This window comes from Malania oleifera, chromosome 12 (assembly GCF_029873635.1).
Source record: "Malania oleifera isolate guangnan ecotype guangnan chromosome 12, ASM2987363v1, whole genome shotgun sequence".
NCBI classification, from domain to species: Eukaryota; Viridiplantae; Streptophyta; class Magnoliopsida; order Santalales; family Ximeniaceae; genus Malania; species Malania oleifera.
In genome coordinates this window covers 33,072,409-33,089,679 of record NC_080428.1, presented here as the reverse complement: position 1 = coordinate 33,089,679, position 17,271 = coordinate 33,072,409, and the positions used below count along the sequence as shown (strand labels likewise).

Below are 17,271 nucleotides of genomic sequence, written 5' to 3'. Positions count from 1 at the left end.
GCTGAGAAAGGCAAGTGCTTTGATAATTATCTGTGGGTACCAAAGCAAAGGGAAGCCACTTGTATGGGCGGGTGACCTTCCCTATTCTCAGAGACTTTACCTGGATACACAACCCGAGGGCTTACTGAAGAAAGTGAGTGCCCTGGTATTAGCACTAGAGTAGAGGAAAGCTACTTGTATGGGCGGGTAGACTTTCTTATTCTCGGGAATTATCAGTAAAAATAATTATATTAGTGTGTATGTGATTGGGTGATAGAGAAGTCGACAATGATGTGATTAAGGATGCATTTTATCAGCTGCTATTAATAGTGAAATACAATTGCATGTATACTTTGTAACTATATATTAAACACTTCAGCCACCCACTGTTGTAACTTATTTCTTCCTTACTGAGAGGTTTCTCACCCCAGCGAATATTTAATCTTTTCAGGTCCTCCAGGTGATCGAGCTTAGAAAGCTCTAGGGCAGGGTAGTTTTGTGAGTAAATTAAAGAATGGATATGTGATAGACTGTGTTTAATATTTTGTACTGGTTATGTAAAAATGGAGAATATGGTTGTTCCTTTTTATAGGTTTGTATATGTAAATTATATATAGCACTCTAGTAAATTATTTGAGGTTGATTAAATAGTTCTGCTACGTGAATTGTATCAGAGACGCTAGGATGGTCTCATAACACTTTGGACCCCACGTGGCGGGTTCAGAGCGTTACATTACGTATGTTATAGTATAGTGTTTGGAAATACTGTTGTTGAACAGGAAAATATATTTAATACATTTTATCAAAAAATATGATTTCAGATTAGATTTTATGTTTAGGGTATTACTCACATTTGTGTGGCATGGGTATAGGTTTCCATGAAAATTATGTTATATCATAATATTATGATTTTCCAGAATAAGCATGTTATGACAGTTTTCAAAAAAACCATAAAAACAGTACAGAAACTATGGTTTAGAATATTATCTCAAACGGTATAGAAAATTCATGTTCAGTATGTTATGATATGGCCAGCATACATGTCGTGATTATGTTATGATATGGCCGACGTAGATGTTGTGATTTATAGCCGGCGCAGATGCCGTAATTATGTATGTTATGTTAGAATCCATGAAAATATGATCATGTCAGATATTACTCAGAAATACAAAACAATTATGAATCAGTAATATGAAAGGTACTATATGTTATTAGAACCAAGATGGCTTATTTTAGTCTTTCTGAGCATGGTACCGTAGCTATACGTATAAGTTCAGGTTTATGTTAGTGTTACCACACATCTCAAATAGAGTGTGAGAGATGGCAGTTGATGTGGCTTCAGTGTAATGCAGGTGTTCCCCTGGCAGTCTAGACCAGGTGGAACAAGCTCATCGCACTTATAGACTTATGTTTGAGTTAGTGTGGTCGGCTAGCCATTGCTAGGTCCCACCTTCAGGCCGCACAACCCTGTCATGTGAAGGGTAAGATATGACATCAGCTAGTTATCCATTCTGGGTATTATTTCAGTATTGTACAATTATAGAATATATTTTACATGATTACAAAGATTAGTACGATATTTATTATGATATTTATTATGATATGATGAATCTCGTTTTTCTTAGAGTTTATACAGCCAGTTTTTATCAGATATACATATTATGTACAGTTCATGTTTAAGCATGATAATACACATATTGCCACACACTAATATTAGTTTATCCGGATTGGCGGGTGGTTCGAGCTCTGCAACAGTAGAGATTGATTAAGCTACCCTATCAGAAGGGTAAGTAGTTGAGTTAGGGTCAGATTGGTTTTTGGGTTGTAACCCTGGGATACTTTTTGGTCCTTTTGTGAATGTTTGTATATGTTTATGACAGATTCAGTAGAACTCTGGTATTGTGTCTGCTTGTATGGCATGTATGTAATTTATATTTCCCGCTGCTTAGGTATCAGAGATGTATGACAGGTTTATCCTCGGCACCCATGGGTTCGAATTGATTATGACTATATCAGTTTAGCAGGATCTCAGAGTTATTATGAATGTTGTTACGTAGAAGGAAAAAAAGAAAAGATATATATGGTAAAATAGGCAGGTTGTTACAAAAAGAGATTTAAGGTATTACCTCCCCGTTCACAAAAGTACTTCCAAACCTAATCTCTTTTCAAGAAGATTCTCCTTTATTTTATCTTTTCAAAACTAAAATAAAGTGGTGACTCCATTTTATAAAATAAATAAATAGAAAAATAGGGGACCAATGGATTGGTTGTCTACACTTATTTGGTTTGTAAACTGTCACCAAAATGTTGACGATTAAAATGGGTCTTCAAAACTCGATGTCAACAAGGTTCAAAAGTATTTTAAAATAGTAATCAAATACATACATACCATTTTCAAGTCAAACTTTGAGTTACAAAAAATCCCTTGAATCTAGACCTTTAAGAACAATTATAAAAGCCCTTTGTAAATGACATAAAATAGAGTCCCTTGATTGTTGACTCTTTATTGCGGTTGACCTATACTTCTTTCCTTCTTCCCATGCAATCTTTGTTTGTAATGTTCCTAGGGGTCAAACCTACAAACAATCTACATGATGCACTTCCTATTCACTTGAGGCAACCATGGTTCGCTTTAATTCCTCATCACCTCAAAGTGTTTGGCTCTGCCTGGCTTATATGCACCCCTTTGTTGATTAAGGCATTATTTGCCTTGTCATAATTGGGCAATTTATTTCCTCGATGAATAATGTACAGAAAACTAGGATCATTACTCCTTCGATCCCTTCAACTTATTATTGGTATGTTGCCATTCCCTGTAGCTAATAAAATTCAACTGAACAAGATTAGCCTATCAAAGGCAAACATTAACCATGCCCCTTGCTTGTCTAGGCTACCTCAATCACCTAATGTCTAGGGGGATACTTGCTTGGATGATGTTTGGCCCACATTACCCCTAGCAACCGCATTCAATTATGTTACAGTTGAGTCTTTTCCAAAACGCCACATGGAACACCTTCTCATGTCAAATTTTAACAATGTGCACTAAGATTGCACAAACACATCAACATTACATGGGCAATCCAATTAAGAAACATATTGCCCTAATATGCAATGTGATTTTGATGGTGTTATTTCTCCTTTTTTTTTCCAATTTTGAGGAATTTGTGGTGTTAATAGTGTTAGTTGTGAATGAAATACAAAGCATGCTTTAGAAGGTTGCTTGGGTATCTGTTGTTGTTGTCTGACCATGCAAAGAATTGAGGAAGAGATTTAGAGGAGGCCATGGTGGAATTTCACGAATTACTTTGGTTTGCTTAGTATTTGAATTTGGCACTTTTGGGAAGATTTCATTATTGTCTCAAACTATCCTTTCTTCGCCAAGGTTGAAAGTTACCCCAGCCATGCATCTGTGTGTGTGTCTGTCTGCTCTTTATTGGGGTTAATGGAGTTATGGGTAATGGAGTTCTTGTTATGCTCCCTAAAGGTACTTAATTGTATTATTCAAGTACAAAGATGAGTCTTCTCAATTAGTACAGGGAATAACTTATGATTGCATCCATTTGAGAACGATGCAAATCCTCATTTACTTGACCAACAAAATCTAAATTGCCATGAACCAATCTACACCAAGGATGAAGCAAGTCAACCCATCCCTCTCTTAAAAATGAAAAATCGCGTCGATGGCACATGGAAACTTGAACTCATATCTAGGACCTCATTCGAATAATTCATCTGTTGTTTAGCTTGAATCCAAACTCAAGAATACGCCAATACCTATATAATGAACGACTTTCAAGTTTTGATTTATTTATGGGATAAATAATATGTCAATAACAAGATGACCCATGGACAGCAACTTCGAATATATTTTATTTGACGAAATAATAATATAGCAATAAATAATAATACAATTTAAGAATATTTTTTTAAAAAATAATGACAAATTGTATTTAGATGGTTGTCCTAGTTGATTTTACTCAAGATGTGTAATATTTATATGCAATCCATGCATTATTATTTTTGTAATATGGATGCACACAAATATAGATCATAAATATTATTAATCCAACCAACACAATGACTCCCAGCATTGATCATCAATCCAAGTTTTAAGAACATGATGATGAAATACTCATCACCAACTCCAAACTCCCCAAAAAAATCTAATAATAATAATAATAAAACAAAAAAGTACAAAATCTTATCTTGCTGAAGTTGTCATATCCTTTTTCATACATGTTGAGGAAAAGGACGAATAGTCAGTTAAAAAAAAACAAAAGAGATGAGATGAATTATCAAAAGATATGCATCCCAAAAACTCTAAATGCCCAAAGGTCTTTAAAATTTTTTTTATAATCTAGAAAAAAATTATATTTTTTTTCTTTTTTGCCCAATCTTTAAGAAAAAAATAAAATCATTTTATAATAAGGTCAAAACCTAATTTATTTTAAAATCAGCATTAAATTTATTCTAGATCTACCCTGGCAGCCAAGATGACTGGCCTTGACAGATGTGCAGAGCAGCAGAAGAAGTAGATAGCATTGGAACCAATACACCTATCTACGCACATCGGAAATCTTGAAATGAGAAAGATGTGCATTTAATAATAGATGTGCAAGACCATGCGGACCCCTAGAAAAATTGATGTGTCCCAACCTTTTTCCTTTTATCCTGCTTCTGTCACGAGCGCTTAAGAACAAATCTTAGACCAAATCGTGTTCAAAAATGAAGTCAAAAGTTTCACGAGTGACAATGACCTTCCTTAGCTAATGGACGATTGGTGCCACTTGAAATCACCGCTAAAAGAAATGACAATAGGTTCTGATTGAAGAGAGCTGCAAGCTCACAGCCTTCTGCCCCTTCGACCACCCTTTCTGCGGGTGCTATCGGTGGGAATGGGAGTCACGTCCTCTGAAACAAATATGAATAACCACTTATCAGCATAACATACCAGAAAAACCAAGATGCACTAATTGCAGGCTAGATGTTGAGTTCACTGCAAAGCAGGAGAGGGTCCGTAAACGCAGTAACTAATGCATGCTTTGATAAGTTATGCAATTCACATGTCAAAAGTTAACATGAAAAGGGGGAGGGGGGGGTGGTGGGGGTGAAGTCAGCGTCAGCCAACAGTGAATCACAAAACTTCAAACAGAAACCAACCATTGCCAGAAAAGTAGAGGACGTGTCCAAACTTGGCTTTCATTTTGTCACTTTTCCGAGGCTGGGTGGGTTGAGACTGGTTAACGATACTTTTGATTTATGACATTACCCAGATCAGAAGAGTGACCGATTCCAGGTCTCTGATCTGACCAACAATCCTATACAGTTCAAATTTCAAAAACATGGATGATGGAAGCTACCTCACATGATACAGACATGGGGAAGACATTGCGATCTCGTAAGGCAATTGGAACACCATAATTATTTGACTAAATTCAACACTGCCACCAACAAGGGAATAAAAAATTAAAATAAAAAAAAAAAAAAAAAAGGATTTGTGCCCCATTAAAAATTCTTCAAACTGGAAAAATGGAAGACAATGTTTTATAATTTTCTAGATTTGTACTAATAGTCGAAAAACAATTTTACAACATTTTTCAAGGTTTTCCTCATGACGGGTACATATTTGGAATAACAGACAGCAGAGTGACCAGAACCTAGACATGGGAATGGCGTGATTCTGAAGTCCTCCACCAGGCTACCATTGCCTTGACCTAGCTATTCCCCTTGCAATCCTGCCCACTGCGCAAATCAAACATGGAAAACATCGATACCAACCAATGAGCTCATGACCATCACTTCATTTTGTCCCCTTCATCTGGTATGCTCACCGCATTGCTGAGAGCCACAGAGAAAGTCTGGGTGGATATCGGTGAGATGATGAATTTTTCAGAAAGGAAGATTAAAAGGAAAGCGTGAACTGAAGGAAGGGCAAAGATGTCATTCAATTAGCTTGGGAAGTTAGGGATTGCGGCCAATAAGTTAGCTCCAGTTTCTTGTTCCAACACACACAACTGGGTAGGTCGAAGTGTGATATTGCATGAAGATGTCATTCAATTAGCTTTTATTTGCAGAAGCTTGATAGGTCACATTTTGTTCTTGTTTGTAGTTCTTTGCTTTTTTTATTTTAACAAAATTTGTGCAATTAAGAAAAACATCTGCAATTTTAACAGATTTTCAATATTGACTAGGAAAAATTTTCTTCCTTTTAGCAAATGAGCATGGTTTTTTTTTTTTTCCATAGAAAGAAATAAAGATCAAAACTGTGCTACGAAAGAAAGGAAACAGGTTAACTTTTTCTGTAACTGAGCAGGGCAAAGGGCATAAAAAAAAAATGGTAGGACAACAAATCCATAGGGGCATTTCCACTATAGGTCCATCACCATTGGAGTGACCCATGTGGAACAGAAGATCAAGCTTTTAACTCCAAAAGGCATTAACACAGATGCATGCACAGGACAACACCAGCAGTTGCATCAATACACGCACACACCCATCAACAGACTGTAAAACTTGTACATATTGCCAAAACTAGAGGGTTTTTAAGCAACACCTCTGGCAATTGGTGAGGTGTTATTGAAATCAATGTAAATGTACTAAATTTGCATTGGCTGAAGGATGTCTTCAAAGCCTTATTTATAGCTTAAAAATCTTCCTGTACTCAAATTTTAATTTGGTAGCCACAATGTCAGTTGGTCTCCACAAACGTAAACTTATTATATTCTTTTAATCAGGACAACTCAAGACTGCACATCAGACTTTGTTATGTAGCATGCTTTATTTTACTAATATAATTCAACATATTTCCAGTTCACAGTTATTTCACTCTGACTTTTTCCAGTGGTTACAGAACTAGAAGAATAGATTACAATGCTTTGTGTGACATGAAAGGAAGAAAATATTTGTTTTCCTTGTTAAACAGAAACAAATGAATGCAATAATGGTTGTCATGCAAGATAATTTTGTGCATTTCTTTCATCTCCACGCATAAGAAATGAATAATATAAAATCCAAAAAAAGAAACACCAAACTGAACTGCATTTCAAGGACCAGATCTTTACCTATGCGGCCAATTTTCATTCCAGAACGAGCAAGGGCTCGGAGTGCAGACTGTGCACCTGGACCAGGTGTTTTTGTCTTGTTTCCACCAGTAGCACGAAGCTTAATATGAAGAGCAGTGACACCAAGCTCCTGCTTAGCAAGGATCAATAATCAGTCCTTTAGTTCTGTAATCCACAAAAAATGACACGAGGGAAAAAATATGGAACAAACAAAACAAAAACATAAACAGAAACAAAAACAAAACAAGAAAAGAAGATTAACCCATTATGCCAGGTCATCTATAATACAAACAAGGAAATGCTTAAACAACCAACTCAGAGACATCTATTATCCAAGGCAAATACAGACAAGACACAATAGATGACTAAATAATGACAACATGACATGGGCATTAAGCACTAGTTAACAGAAACAAGAATGATTAAATGAACATGATCAACAACCCACTATGCCAAGTCATCTATAATACAAACAAGGAAATGCTTAAACAACCAACTCAGAGACATCTGAATCTCAGGCAAATACAGATGAGACACAATAGATGATTAAATAATAACACGACATTGGCATTAAGCACTAGTTAGCAGAAACAAGAATGATTAAATGAACATGATCAAATGAACAAATTCACTACCACCAATTAAATGACAACAACAATAACAATAAGAGGAAGAAGTAGAAGAAGAAGAAGAAGAAGAAGAAGAAGGAAACCTTGCATCTTTGTGCAACATCCTGTGCTGCAAGCATAGCTGCATATGGGGAAGACTCATCCCTGTCAGCTTTCACCTTCATTCCACCTGCATTTGGTAAAGCATAACTGCTTTATCTTTCAACTATTAATGAACAAAGCAGAATTTCCCATCATAGATAATAGGACTCCAAATAAAATATTTCAAGAAAACAGCTTGTCACAAAATGATGCCTAAAGGGCAGGGAGAAATTGAAGACTGTCTAAAAGGGTGGGAATAAAACTTAGTTGTCATCAAATTTCTATTACGCCAAGTAAAATGAATGTATAGTGTTTTTTCATGAATGACAGAATGAATACAGAACATCAATTTTCTATTACGCCAAGTAAAATGAATGAATAGTTTTTTTCCATGAATGACAAAATGAATACAGCACTATAATTCAGAGTGCATTAAAACTTGAATGTGCAATATAATACAATGTTTACAGGACAAATCAAAATCTACCAAAGTTCAGTAATGGGTTCACTGCCCACCAAAACAGGAAAGAAGACTCATCTGGCACAAATCCTAACAAATCTGTGGATAACATTAGACATAATTCTAACCACAATAAAATGACAATGTTCAGGGGAAAATCAAAATCTCCCAAAGTTCAGTAATGGGTATGCTGCCCACCAAAACAGGAAACAAGATTCACTTGGCATAAATCCTAACAAATTTGGTAGACTCCAACAACAAGAAGCCTTAAGTCCCACTAGGTAGGGTCAAGTAGTTGGTTACATGAATCCTTTTTCGCCAATTGACTTGATGGAGAGCATTTTCCTCTACTAGATTAAGAGCTCTTAAATCCTTCCTCACTACCTTATTCCAAGTTATTTTTTACCTACCCCTACCCTCTTTTTCATACCAAAAACAATAAATCACTCCTCCCTGATCCACAACTAGACTTCCACTTCAAATGGCCAAACCATCTAAGCCGCCCCTCTCTTATCTTGTCTTCATCCAGTGCTATGCATAGATTATTGCATATATGCTCATTCCTTAATTTATCTTTTAACATTATACCACTCATCCTCCTTTACATTCACATTTTGGAAACTTTACTTTTTGTACATATTTCTTGGTTGCACAGCATTCTAAACCATAAAGCATAGCTAGCCTTATAGCTGTCTTATAGAATTTTCTTTTAATTTTAAGGGTATTTTACAATCACACAACACGCCTGGTGCACTCATCCATTTTACCCAACCTACTCAAGTCTATGTATCATATCCTCTTCAATTTCACCTTCCGCTTGCATAATAGATCCAAAATATCAAAATCCATAAGTTTTATTAATTTATTGATTATCAAGTTTAATCTCCTCTCCACTACTCCTTACATTACTAAAATTACATTTTATATATTCCGTTTTATTCCTACTTATCCTAAAACCTTTAAACTCTAAAGCGGTTCTCCAAAGTTCTAACTTAAGATTTCACTCCACTCCTACTTTCATCAATCAAGACAATATCATTTGCAAAGAACATATACCAGGGGATCAAAATATAAAATTGATGTACACCTATTGTTATTGGAAAATCTCTAAATTCCCCTCCTATAGTCCCAATGCTAGTCATTACTCATTACTCTATCATACATATCCTTAATGACATCATTATATCTACTGCATAACCCCTTCTTTTCTAAGACCCACAAAAAAACTTTCCTAGGTACTCTATCATATGCATTCTTTAGGTCAACAAAAACCATATGCAAGTCCCTCTTATTTTACCTAAACTTTTCCATTATTATTCTTAAAAGATAAATAGTTTCTATTATCAATCTCCCAGGCATAAAACCAAATTGACTCTCTCGAACCCTTGTTTCTAGTCTTATTCTTTGTTTAATTACCGTTTCCCAAAGTTACATCATATGACTCATAATCTTAATTCTGCAATATTTATTACAATTTTGAATATCGCCTCTGTTTTTGTATAAAGATATTAACGTGTTTTTCTTTCATTCCTCCGGCATTTTCTTTGTTTTTAGAATAATGTTGAATAGATTAATTAAACCATATAGTTCCTTTATCCCCTAAAAATTTCCAAACTTCAATTGGTATGATATCTTGTCCTATAGATTTCCCACTTTTTCATCTTTTTTAAAGTCATCTTAACTTCAAGGACTCTAAGTTCGAAAATAAATCTCCACTTTTTAGACTTTTCTCATATGTCACTTCCAAGTTTCATCTTTCATTTTGGTTTTTATTAAACAACTGATAGAGTATGTATCTCTGCCAACTCTCTTTTATGTGACATTATCATTCTCATCCTTTATAGATTTTACATTACCTAAATTTTTACATTTTCCTTCTCTAGTTCTAGCAAGTTTATAAATGTCTCTTCCGCTTTTTTTTTGTATCTAGTCTATCATATAAAGTAGCATAAGCCCTATGTTTAGCTCCACTAATAATGTTTTTTTGCATTTTTTCTTGCCTCTTTATACTTTTCAAGATTTTCTATATTTCTCCAACTTTGCCATAATTTATACCAATTTCCTTAACGGTTTGATCCTACCAACTTTTTTTACAACCCGAGTATCTTCCTTTGGACTCACTTAAAATTATTCCAAACAGTATTCACATCTAACTTTGTCCAATCAAACTCTTTGATCATTTTATCTTTGAATTTTACTATATGTTCTCCCTTCAAGCTCCACCACTTAGTCCTCTTGTGTTGATTTATGTTACCCTTTCTCTTCCATTTTTCAATATGCATATTTAATATTAGGACTCTATGTTGTGTAGCCAAACTTTCACTTGGAATAACTTTACAGTTCTTATACGATAGATGATCCCCCTTCCTACTTAAGAAGAAATCTATTTGGTTTCTATTTTGCCCACTCTTGAAAGTTACTAAATGTTCTTCTCTTTTTATAAAGCAAGCATTAAATATGACCAAATCATAAAACATGACAAAATCTAAAATCTTATCACCAGCCTCATTTTTATCTCCATATCCTCCAAGTATCCTCTCATAACCTTATTCTTCCCAATGTGTCCATTTGAATCAACTCATGTTAATCTCTTTTCAAACATCAGTATCCCTTATAAAATATTATCCATATCTTCCCAAATTTGTCTTTTAAGATTTTCTACTAAAACTATTTGGAGAACATACGTACTAATGACATTTACTATCTCCAATCCTAAAAGCTATTTTGATTTTAATGATCCTATCCTTAACCCCTATTCTTTTAACATCTACTACATTATCTTTTAGGTCTTTGTCTACAACGACTCCCAACCCATTTTTATGTCTCTCTTTTTTCCAGTGTACCATAATTTAAATCTTGATTTTTTTTAATTTCTCTAGCTTTCTCCTCTACCCATTTCATTTCTTAAAGGCAAATAAGTTAATTTTCTTTCTTAACATTGTTTCCATTATTTCCATACTTTTGCCCATAAGTGATCATATATTCCAAGTTGCTAATATAATTTTAATTTCTTGTGCTAGCTTCTTGGTCCTTTCCCCATATAATAACCTGTTCTATTCCCTTGACCCGAGTGGATTTGATAAGGATTCATGTTGTATAGATCTAACAAGGTATACACTGGCAATGAGCTACCTTACACAATCCTGCTCCTTTATCTAGTCTTGGGACCGACTATGTGTACAGAGATAATTTGTGTTACACAAGCAAAGTGCAAGTTCAAATTTTTTTTTATTTCTTTTAAAATGCGAACTTATTTTACACAGACAATAAAGCAAGAACTAAAAACCCACATATCTACCTTGAGCAATATAAACATATAAAGCAAACTAATCTACACAAAAAAAGTATACTGAAAGCCTACCCTGCGTCCAGTTCACAATTTTCTAAAGCACACCCTACAACTATTAGAAACCACAAAAACATCACAATGCACTTAAAAATCTAAAGCATGCAATTTTGGCGTGTGAATCCAAACTAGACTAAAATTAAAAACTCATGCAATAGTACTTCTTGGAAAAAAAAAAAAAAAATAACCAAGATTTGCAAAAAGAAAACACAAAATACATATGTTAAGCCCACAAATTAAAAACACGATGTCTAAATACATATGTTAAGTCAACAAAAAAAAAAACACACAAAATCTACTCTACTAACCAACAATTGAGGGAAAAAAATATCAAGAAAGGAGAAGATCTCACTAGTGGCCAAAAACAACAAAGTTGAATTCCAAGAAAAAATTGGATGCCTCAATAAAAAGGGCAGTGACAACCGACTGAAAAAACCGCAGCAAGTACCCTTTGAAGCCAGAAATTTAACGTCAATAATAAAACCAATCAAAGAATATGAAAAGCAACAAGGGATTACAAGAATTCTTCAATCCAAAATCAAGATTGGCAATAAAATTGAGTTTTCAACGATCTCAAGGTAACCTCTCACATGACTCACACCACCTCACATCAACAAAGATCTTCAAAATTTTCATTTGGATTCAACGCGAAGAATTTTCAAATCGTCTCCAACACGATTGAACCCAATAATCCCTTATCAACAACAATCTCAACCATTCCCCAAATCCACAGCAACCACTCCACACAAATCCGACCTCTATGTTGTTGTACTTGATCCCTCGCAAGATCTTGTCCACGCCAATCAACAACGATTCGAGGTCCCTAAAACCCAAGACCAAGCTCTTGATGATGGTCTTGAATCAAAATGACTATGATTTTGGTCCTCATCAAAACTCAAGACTAGGCTCTGCCGTAGGTGATGATTTCCTTAAAGCCTTGTTTCAAGAAATTTTGATGATTCAAGAACTCCTTGTAATTGATCTCCACCAAGACCCAAGGTTCTCACAGGGGTTTCCTTCCAAAGAAAGAAAAAGGGAACTACAAAGTAACCAAAATCATAAAATTTTGCCCTTACAAGACAATTGAAACAAAGTCACCACAACAAATTTCATGTTGATGGTCAAAGTAAAGCCGACAATGAGAAATTTTTAAGAGAACTACCCAAAATTTAGAGAGAAATAGAGCAAAGAGAGACGGAGAATGGTAGACTCATAGCTAAGGTATAAAGATGACAAATCTTGGAAAGACCTGACCTTGACTCTCTTAAGAAGTTCTAGGTAATAATTAGTTCATGATTTCTCCAGTGATAATTAATTTCCAAAGCTGCAATCCTTTGTGATTCAAGGTGAATCTGAAAGAAAGAAGCAAGGCAAAGAGAAATGGCGACAAAGAAGAGGAGGCTAGAAGATTACTTGGATCCATCTCTATTATATACAATTTCTTCAAAAGTAGCTCGAGCAAAGAAGGACAGAGAAATGAAATCAAAGAAGAAAGAAATTTTGCGATTTCGAGTAGCCTTTACCGAATCAACGAGATTCAAAAGCACTGGAATGCTCGATTAGCACAAAAGAGACAATGAGAAACATGGGTGCAAAGGCATTTTCAGACTCATAGAAGCTCAAAATTCGGATCAAGTACAATCTAGAGGTACCTAGGATCATCAAAGTGTTCCTACTAACAAACTTCATGATAACTACATGAGCTTGCTCACAGTCATGCACAACTAGGAAACAAGATGAAATGCTTTCCAACTGTCCAACAGAAACTACATAAACATAATAAATTGAGATCGAGAAAGTACTTCAACATTCTAACTCAATAGAGTTGTCAAAACTCATAAAATCATTTTTCCTTTGATAAGTATGGTATTGTAGAAATTATAACGGGAAGTAACCCATATACAGCAGAGTAAAAATAAAAGGAACAACACATGTTCTTTACAGGCTCCACAAAGGCATCAAATTTTAGCAAAGCATAACCTTTCAGCCATAATTGCATGGCTGCAATCCAAAAAGATTTTATGATCTACAAAGATTTTTAATTTTTCATCAAACACCCTCCCAACCCATGGATTTTACACCCCCCCCCCCCCCACCCCCACCCCAAAATTGTTTGATGATTCTACTTCCATAATTGTTCAGCATTGTCTCCAGCAATCAAACTAAATCTGGCTTCCATTCTTTCAAAAAATCCTTTAAAACCACCCTTTTCCTCTTCAGAATTCAAACCTCTCATATTCAACATAACTAAATGCCCTCCAAAGTGTTTACACCCCAATCAAATTCCCTCTCAAATCCATGTATTCACAACCCTAAAGTGTACTTACAATTCTTCTTTCACAATTGTCCAGATTTGTCTCTTGGAAAGCAAACTTAATCTAGCTTCCATTCTTTCAAAAATTCTCTCAAAAAAACCATTTTTCTCTTCATCATTCAGAACCCCTCATGTTCCATGAAATTAAATTTAGCTTCATTGGAAGTTCAGCTCGAAAAGTCAACTCAAAGCACTGATACTTCTACCCTCATCTCCAACTCTCCCTTTCTTGCCCTTATCATAATTAATAGAACACTATAAGCACCTAAGTACCCTCCTTTTTGTCTCCCAATCAGCCCATCCACCTTACTAGCAGGTACTGAAGTTTAAAAACTCAAAACTAGAGAATAGAGCACACATGATGTGTGTTGCAGCCAATGGAACATAGTAAAAATTCATCATATGTGAAAAAATACGTTCTTTGCACACAAACAAATAGGTGTGTGGGTGTGTTGTGTGTTCCAATAAAAATGCATTAACTTCTTCCTCTTCCATTTCCATCCAATAGAAAATTAGTAACTTTCAACATATGGCTTCTTCCATTGTCACGTAGACAAGTTTTTTTAATCAATAAATGCAGACAAGTTTGTTACAATATTTATTATAAAAAATAAAAAAAACTAGAATTCTGATTTGTTTTCTTTATACTTATGATGCTTCAGAAATAAAATAAAACAAGTTTATATTGGAGTAAGGGTGCATTTACAAAATGTTGGGGTGCATGTCTGTCTCTACAAGGAATTGGTTGCAGCACATAATTTGTTTGTGTGTTTCTTTTTCTCTCTCTTGGAGGTGGAGGAGGAGGAGTGACCAAATGCATGATGCCAGAACCATGTTGAGATGGAGGCAGGGAACAAGTTAAGAGGCAGAGTTAAGTAGGTGGAGAGAGAGGGGGGGAGGAGGGGAGGCATCTAGCTAGTGCTAGTGGAGACACCAAATACATGTTGGCGTTGGCGGCGCAGCACAGGGATGGAGGCAGGGAACAAGTTGGAAATAGTGTTAGTGGGAGCTGGGGTTATGCACTGATGAGTGGTTTGATGGGGAAGATGGCAATGGTGGCAGCAGCACTGTTGAAGGCTGCAGTTGACTAGATAGTAGTAATGCTGTTGGAGCAAAGGGCAGAGCCATGAAGAATATTAACCAGTGCAGAAATAGCAGCAACAAAAATAAGGGTGATGCAGTATTGCAATGGTGGTGGCAGCGGTGATAATAGCAGCACACCTATGAGGTTATGAGGTCTTATAAAGCTGTAGTTTCCTCCAAAAATATTGAGACTAATAGAAGAATGTTACCATGATAAAGAACTATTTCTGATATTCCCTAGTATAAATTTAGTAAAGAGAAGGCCACACAACATGAAGGAATTGCTCCTGAAAGATTTGAGCTATGTTCAACAATGCTTGCCTATAAAGATGACACTGAAAAGCATGTTACAACAAAGAGAATAAAAACAATGATGCATGCACCTTTTAACATTGTAAGAAAATTTTCAGTATAAAAATTTATAGCGATGTACAGCCTACTCATAGCAATACGTCTTTGCTAAGACATTAATGCTGCATTTGGCAACATGGTTTTCGGGCCTTGGATTTGGATTTGGACAAATTTTAATACAAGTTTCTATTACATTTCATCCAAATCCAATACAAATCCAAATCCAAGGCCTCTCCAAACATATGGTAAGTGAAAAATGAAAGCAACCAACAAAATATGACACTTACCAGTAATGCGAACCATGGTTTCTCTTCCTGACAAATCAGTCACATGCTGCAATTCAATCAGCAAAGTCATCTGTCACTGGACTTGCAAAGAAATGGAACGTGATGAAGTAAAAAATCTTCTTTGACTTACTATGAATGTGTCATTAAATGATGCAAAGATGTGTGCCACACCAAAAACATGCTCCCCTTCTCTTACTTGGGGTCCCAGCGTCACATTATCTTCCTTTGGTTCCCTAACCTTCCTCCTTGACTAGAAGACCACAAACAACAAGAAATATAAAAAGCACGGAGGTTAAATTTTGAGTGGTCTTGTGAATACAACTGGAATTTGTCACACACACTTAAATCATCTTGTAAATGCCATCGCATATTAAGACAATACTAGAAACAAAGCAACTTTGCAAATGCTGCTGTGTCATATCAGCAAGATCATTTGGTCACACACTTAAGCATAGGGGTATCAGGTCCAAATCAAATGTCAGCTTGCATATATTGGCAAGCACTTACTAGAACTTGAGATATCAATTGTCTTAATTTATATTTAATAGTTATCTATTAAAATATATATTTAATACTACTTCAATGGTCATAAAATGACTAAATTGCAATTACTGGGATTCAAAAACTGGACACATTGCCTCGCAAGTTGCAAGATTGAAAATGTGTCTTTTCATGCCTGCATCAAATCAAATTATCGTTGGCATCCAAATTGAAATAAAATAGATGTTTAATTCCAACTAATATCTCATAAAAACACTGGATATAAGCTTTAAATCACTGCTACCAGGAGAAAACATGTCCCTCTAAAACTGCTGTGCACATACATTATTCTAGAATAATTCTAGCACAATTGTTAACCAAAGAAAACCCCAAAAAATCTCCAATTATCCTTGCACGCAAGAAGACATAGCACTGGGATTCATCTGAAAATTTGCAGACACCAACTTCCGCGCTTCCAAAGCTAGATCGAGATTTTAAATGGTAACGCATGGCTAATACGGAGCGAGCCTTCTCATCTCCAAACTCAAGGTTTCTCAGGCATGATCAACACAAGGACGAAACAGTCGAAACCTTAGACACAAGTTTGAATTCAGGGGGCAAAACCGAATCTACATTTGCTTACCATTGCTTCGAGAGGGCGAGACTCTGGGGCCTTGAGGAAGCTCTGTTACTGCGTAGGCTGCGACGAACACACGAACGCGCGCATACACGGAAAGAGAGTTTTGTCTAACCTACGTCAACATAAATAGAGGGAAGACTAGGGTTTTGCAATGAACGGCTATGATTGTTTTTCTTCTTCATCTTCTTTTCTTTTTGTAGTATGGTTATTTACTAAGTTGGGTTTTGTAACTTGGAAAATTTATTAAACAATCCTGACTTAGAAAAATAAATCACAAGACACAACATATTCTTTCATGTTGAAATTACAACTTTTTTAAAAAAATTGGAATAAAATATAAAAATAAAATTATAATACTTGTAAAGTCTTGAGGTTTAGAGGAATTATATTCATATGGAGTTTTGTTGCTATTTATACTTGGGTAAAATCTAACAACACCTTTTAAATTTTTTTTGAAAATATTGTACTCTATTCCTAATTTTCAAAAATTATAAAAAAAAATCTTCTAAATTTAATTTTATTGATAAAATGAATCTTTCGTTAGTTGATTGTCAATCAAT

General features: G+C 35.2%; 1 protein-coding gene across 2 annotated transcripts; it reads right to left on the bottom strand.

Moving 5' to 3' along the window:
- Positions 1 to 4,555: 4,555 nt before the first annotated feature.
- On the bottom strand, positions 4,556 to 16,890 carry LOC131144299 (small ribosomal subunit protein uS11z-like). Of its 2 annotated transcripts, XM_058092856.1 has the most exons (6): positions 16,715 to 16,890; positions 15,722 to 15,841; positions 15,592 to 15,637; positions 7,753 to 7,838; positions 7,041 to 7,170; positions 4,556 to 4,890 (listed from the first exon to the last, which is right to left on the bottom strand). In XM_058092856.1, the coding sequence occupies exons 1-6, from the start codon at positions 16,715 to 16,717 to the stop codon at positions 4,823 to 4,825; spliced, it is 453 nt and encodes a 150-aa protein (XP_057948839.1). In that variant the 5' UTR covers positions 16,718 to 16,890; the 3' UTR covers positions 4,556 to 4,822. The 2 variants fall into 2 exon arrangements, with proteins under 2 accessions (XP_057948839.1, XP_057948838.1); XM_058092855.1 differs by lacking the exon at positions 4,556 to 4,890 and having other exon boundaries at positions 6,675 to 7,170; positions 16,715 to 16,873.
- Positions 16,891 to 17,271: the final 381 nt, after the last annotated feature.